General features: G+C 52.9%; 1 protein-coding gene across 1 annotated transcript; it reads left to right on the top strand.

Annotated features, from left to right (window-relative positions):
- The first annotated feature begins 371 nt into the window (after nucleotides 1-371).
- Nucleotides 372-1,307, top strand: LOC102570963 (olfactory receptor 10X1). The gene has a single exon (XM_006271878.3). It carries the CDS (start codon nucleotides 372-374, stop codon nucleotides 1,305-1,307), a length of 936 nt encoding a protein of 311 aa, XP_006271940.3.
- The last annotated feature ends 4,912 nt before the right edge of the window (nucleotides 1,308-6,219 follow it).

Consider the following 6,219-nt stretch of genomic DNA (forward strand, 5'->3'; position numbering starts at 1 on the left):
AGGAGCTGCCCAGAGTCCCCCTTCCTGGGATACCCTGGAAAGGTGGTGTGGGGAGGGGAAGAGTGAGTTTGGGCGGGGACAAGGGTTGGCTTTGAGGTGGGGAGAGGCTTGAATTTCAGAGGAAGGGACAGGCTGATGGACAGGAGAGAACCAAGGCAGGAGACTGAGCTGAAGGCATTGGGATGCCTTTGTGCAGATCCTAGCAGTGTCTGGAGGAGGGAGTCCTGGGCTCTGGGACTTGGGCTGTCCCCGCAGGCATGGAGAGGACATGTAGGCACATCATTCCCAACGTGGAGCTGATGGATGGCAGGGCCCTAGTGAGGATGACAGACCAAGTGCCTTTGTTTTTACAGGTCCAACACCTCATACCAATGAGGGAAAACCAGACCCAGGTGACTGAATTTGTGTTGGTTGGGTTTTCTGCTTTTCCAGACCTGCAGGGAGTGCTGTTTGTGGTGTTCCTCTTCATGTACCTCATGACCCTGGCTGGAAATCTGGCCATAATGGCTGTGATCTGGACTGACAGGCACCTGCACACCCCAATGTACCTTTATCTGGGGGCTTTGTCCTTCTCCGAGACCTGTTATACCTTTGTTATTATCCCTAAGGCACTAGTGGACCTGGTGTCAGAGGGCAGAATCATCTCGCTCACAGGATGTGTTGCACAGATGTTCTTCTTTCTTGGACTAGGGAGCACAAACTGTGCCATTTTAATAGTCATGGGCTATGACCGGTATCTGGCAATATGTCACCCCTTGCGCTATGGGAGGCTCATGAGCCTGCATGTTTTCGTTAAGCTGGTGGTTGGGTCTTGGATCAGTGGGTTCTTAGTGTCCTTGGTGGAGACAACACTGATATTTCAGTCTCCCTTCTGCAGGTCTAACATTATTAACCACTTCTTTTGCCACATGAGGCCTGTTCTCAGCTTGGCCTGCATAGATAGCAGCACCATTGAGGTTGCCGTCTCCATGATCTCCATGCTGGGCTTGTCGGGAAGCTTCCTGCTCATAGTACTGACATACTTGCTCATCTTGGGTACCATCGTGCAGCTGCCATCAGCCAGTGGAAAAAGGGAGAAAGCCTTCTCCACCTGCGCTGCCCACCTCACTGTGGTGGTCATGCACTTTGGCTTTGCCTCCATTATCTACCTCAAGCCTAGCCCACGTGGTTCAATGGAGGAGGACACACTGATGTCTGTGCCCTACACCATTCTCACACCATTCCTGAGCCCCATGATCTTTACCCTGAGGAACAAAGAAATGAAAATTGCCCTGAGGAAAGCATTTGGCAAAAGAATATTCTCTTAGAAGCTCTGAAAGCTCTGAAAGGCTCTGGGAAGGGCCCTGGGGGATGGGCCAGGGCTCTCTGTAGGCCTGGCCATCCTGTAAGCCTGGGTTTTATCCTATCATGGCCACAACCTCCCTTGGTGACCTGGGGCAGCCAGTGTGGCCAGGTTGGAGAAGGACATTGCTATCTCAGAGAACAGCCGAGAGTCTCTCCTGAGAAGGAAGGGGTCAGTAGGGGCAAAGGCATTTGAAAATTAGGTTCTCTTTCCAACCCCACATTTGTCTTAAAAATGGGGCTAAAAAGCCTTCACTACTTTCCTCCCTCACTCCCCCGTTTCCATGAGGTTGTGAGTGCAATAGTAATATCGTTATAGGCTGTGAGAGGTTTGAACCCCTGCAGACGCCCTACTCCACATAAATGCCCCAGGAACAAAGGGAGAACAAATTCCAGGCCTGAATATGACCCACCATGAGTGTAACTCTGGAAGAACCTGTCCTGGAAGGCGCTTGGCATTTACATCAGCTTTGAGTCCATTAAATGCTTTTGTTCTCTATAACATTAAAGCCTGCTACTTAATCCCAGCACTAACACCATGCATGTCAGTGCAGTGACAGCTTTGCCCTGGGCACAGATCAGCAGCAGAGGGAAATGGGATGAAATAGCCCTAGCACCACTGAGGATCCCAGAGCAGGGAAAAACCAAAATTATTCCCATGAAGTGAAAGACATCACACTGGCAGACACGGTGAGGGGGGAGCAGAATTTGGGAAGGGGAAATTCCTGCTCTAGGGACAACAATCTTCCCCCCTCAGCTGTACCTTCAGTTATGCTTCTGCCACTCAAGGCATATTGGTCTGTTGCACCTTTCTCTTAGTGCCAGGGAAGCTGGAGGCGTGAGCACCTGAACACCTTTGCCTGGGCTGGGGAGGATATACCATATGTCAGCTGTTCTCTGGTCACTGCCTGTGGCTTCGTCTTTCCCTCTGGTGCGTGGAAGCTCACTGGCAGTCATTGACTGACCCAGCACAGGCAGCTAGGTTGCAACAGGGACAGAGCAGGCATGTGGATGGTTAGTGCAGAGCAGCTGACAGTGGATGCCCCAAGCATCCTTTTCCCTCAGTGCATTTTTCATGTGCACACACCTGGGAGCTCCAGGTCTCCTCTCTGTTCTCCCATGTGAGGGGCTGGCTGAGAGTTCCCTCCCCCTGGGCTGAGCAGATGGATCCTGAAGCTCCCTGGAGACAGGGTCCTGGTGCCATTGTCACAGGGTCACTTCTCAGAGGAGCTGCAGCAGAGGTGCAGTTTCCATGTGTGACTGCAGTTCCCTGTGCAAAAACCAGGCCCTCAGAGAGGCAGGTGAGAGAACAGTGCAGGGGAACTGTCAGTGAGTCACCGATTCTGCATCAGCTAGGGAGGGGGTCAAAGCTAACCTGCCATGGGACAGCGCGGCGGGGTCCTTGAAGGGTCCTGGACACACTGATCCCAGCCAAGCTCCAAGAGCAGGCCTGGCAGAGGTCCTGCCAGGGAGGAAAGAATGGGTAGGCAGAGGCTACACTGAGCCTCCAATGGTAGGTGCCAGAGTCCATGTTTTCCCAGGGCAGGCAGAAGGCAGGGAGTGTGGTTATCTGGGTGGTAGGATCTGGACTGGCACTGGGAGCCAGTGACAGGGAAGAGGCTGTTCTGTCCTGTAGGTTCTGACCTCAGCACAGGACATGGAGCAGCTGTTGGGAAAACTCCACTGAGGGCTTTGGAGTCCTGGGCTCTGGAGCAAGCCCCGCATCCAAGACCGTCTGGCACTTAATGCTGTGACTCACTATAGAGCAAGTGGGGACTGCAACAGAGGCTTCTCAGTAGATTATATGCAACAGCCAAATGCCTGGCCCTTGCAGGCTCCTTGCTGTGCTCACGATACACTGAAAGCCCATTCATTTTACATTTCCCCTATGGCGGGCCAGTAGGGGGAGCTCCTGCGTTGAGCCTCCCACCTCACTAGGCCCATCCACCTTCCAGACTCCATGTGACTCCCCGGGGCGCCTAAGCCCTGGCAGACCCCCTTTCAAGCCCCACCGCAAAGTCCGGGGGTAACGTGCTGCCACCACCCCAAGAGGGGACCTTCTAGGTTCTGTGTCCTCAGGGAAACACAGGCCTAGTAGTCCTATGGGTATTTAACCCAATACAAGCACTTCGGGCTCCTCCCCAAGTTGAGGGCCAAAAAGGATATTCTCCCTTAGTCTGCAGACCTAAGGGGCCTCCTAGGCATAATTAAACCCACCCCTCTATAAGTCTCCTACACCAGTCACAAATGAGAACCTTATTGGTTACAAAGAGTAGGGTTAGAATAGGGTAAGAGGTAGAGCACTATCAAGGGATTACCATTGAACAAAACAGTCTGGCTGAGGTAGCCGTTTGATACACAAATGCATCACTGTGAGCTGACTAGCTCTCTAGAAACGCTTACAAGTATCATCCAGAAGATGGTAGAGATCTGGCTCAGAGATTTCCAGAGAGAGCGTTTCAGTTGGATCAGACTCTCTCCCTGTGTCCTGGTGTTTGGGCCACGCTGGTAAAATGGCTTCTCCTCCTTCTTCTTGGACCAGGCCCTTATATAGCCTTTCTGACCTCAGCAGCCCAGTCCAATAGAAACCAGCAGCGTTGGCAACTAGCCAACCAATTTAAAAAGCATCACTGGTTACCTGGGCAGATGAGCAGGGGCTTTTTCCTCCCCCACTCAGGTGACCAGAGGGACCACACCCTAGGCATGAGGGTTTTGTCACGTGGGCAGGGAGGAGAATCCCCCCTCCCTTAGGAATTCGACCCCAGTGTCCCAAGCTGACCGGGACAGGTTTCTGGAGGGAGAGACAGACGGTGGCATTTCTGCCACACTTCCCCCAACTCCTTTAAAAGCTTGGGCTCAGGGCTTCTCAGGGCTGTGTGCCCGGGCATGTTGGGTCGGGGAGTTCACATGGGATGCCTAAAGAAAAAGAATACCTGACACATGAAACGAGTTATACCAATAACCTACAAAAACCCTAAAACATGTTGGGTAGTCCCCACACTAGAGATCACTAGAGATCTCTCCAGTAGTCCTGAGTCCAGAGCAGCCACTACCCAGTGTCCTTTCGTGACAGGGCATCTGCTATCATGCTCTAGCTCCCCTTGATGTGTTCAACGGCAAAGTTGAACTCTTGAAGCTGCCAGGCCCATCGCTGGAGCTTGACGTTGGTATTCTGCATTGTTTGCAACCATTGAAGCGGGGCATGATCCGACAGGACGATGAACTACTGCCCCCACAAGTAGGGCCGTAGCTTGTTCAGCGCCCAGATGATGGTCAGGCACTCCTTGTCGATGGACGACAGGTTCTGCTCCCGTGGGATCAACTTCTTGCTCAAGTAAACCACGGGGTGTTGGTTTCCCTCATGTTCCTGTAAAAGTACGGCTCCCGGCCCGTGTCAGAAGCATCCGTGGCCACGGAGAGCGGTTTCTCGTAGACTGGCGCCTTCAGGATTGGTTCCTTGATCAGGACAGCCTTTAGGGTATCAGATGCCTCTTGGCACTCCTGTTTCCAGGTCACGGGGTCAGGACTGCCCTTCTTGGTCAGCTCACTCAGTGGAGCTGCTGTTGCTCCAAATCCAGGGACAAATCTCCGGCAGTAGCCTGGAAGGCCAAGGAAGGCTCTGACTTGCTTCTTGGTTCGCGGGGGTGGCCAGTCTCTAATAGCCTCGATCTTTTCCCACAAGGGATCTATATGGCCTCCGCTCATGTGATGTCCCAGATAAACCACCTCAGGTAGTGCCAGCTGGCACTTCTTGGCCTTCAGGGTAAGACCAGCTTGCTGTATCTTACTTAACACCGTGGCCAGATGAGTCAGGTGCGATTCAAAGTCCTGACTATAGATGGCGATGTCATCGATGTACGCCATGGCGAGCTGTTCACAACCGTGCCTAATTGTTAATCTGTCTTTGGAAAGATGCAGGGGAGTTGCGCATCGCAAAGGCAAGACTGTAAACTCTTAAAGTCCCACAGGGGTGGTAAAGGCAGACTTGGCCATGGCATCCGGATCCAGTGCCATCTGCCAGAACCCCTTGGACAGGTCGAGGGTCGAGATGATGTTGGCTGGGCCCAGGCGATCAAGCAAAGAGTCCGTCCTGGGCATAGGGTAAGCATCAGGGGTGGTGATGGCATTCAGCTTTCTGTAGTCCACACAGAACCAAATGGTGCCATCCTGCTTCTGGACGAGTACCACTGGGCTAGCCCAGGGACTCGTTGAAGGCCAGATCACCCCTAACTCCCTCATCTCTGCAAGTTCCTGCTTTATCCCCTCCATCACCTTTGCATTGACTGCGTAGGGTCAGGATCGGAAAGGGTGGTGACTACCCGTGTCTATCGTGTGCACGGCCAGGTTCGTTTTACCTGGTTTGTTGGAGAACATCATCTCATAGTCCTTAAGTATGGTGAGCAGCTTGTCTTTGTCCTGGGACAGCAGATGATCCGGCAGGCGGAGCTCCTCTATCCCTGTCTCTCCGTCCCAGTCACCATACATGACCGGCTCCTCCGGGTCCTCAGGTGAGCTGTCAGCTGGGGAAACCCAGAACACCATCTCCCCTCGGTCAATGTAGGATTTCAGCATGTTCACATGCACTACCTTAGGCTTCTTGTGTGACCCGCTCTCGCTCTCCACATAAGTCACATCATCCAGCCTGTCCAGGATGAGCCAGGGACCCTCCCAGGCCGCTCGCAGCTTGTCTACTTTTAGTGGTAGGAACACCATGACCTTGTTGCCTCGCTCGAAGGTACTTAAGCAAGTCTTTTTGTCATACCAGACACTCTGCTTCTCCTGCACCTGGGCCAAGGAGTCTCATGCCACTTTCATCATGTCAGTCAGCTTCTGATGAAAGTTAAGCACATACTCCACCACAGAGGTCTTTGTGGAAGA

This window comes from Alligator mississippiensis, chromosome 8, assembly GCF_030867095.1.
Source record: "Alligator mississippiensis isolate rAllMis1 chromosome 8, rAllMis1, whole genome shotgun sequence".
Taxonomy (NCBI): domain Eukaryota; kingdom Metazoa; phylum Chordata; order Crocodylia; family Alligatoridae; genus Alligator; species Alligator mississippiensis.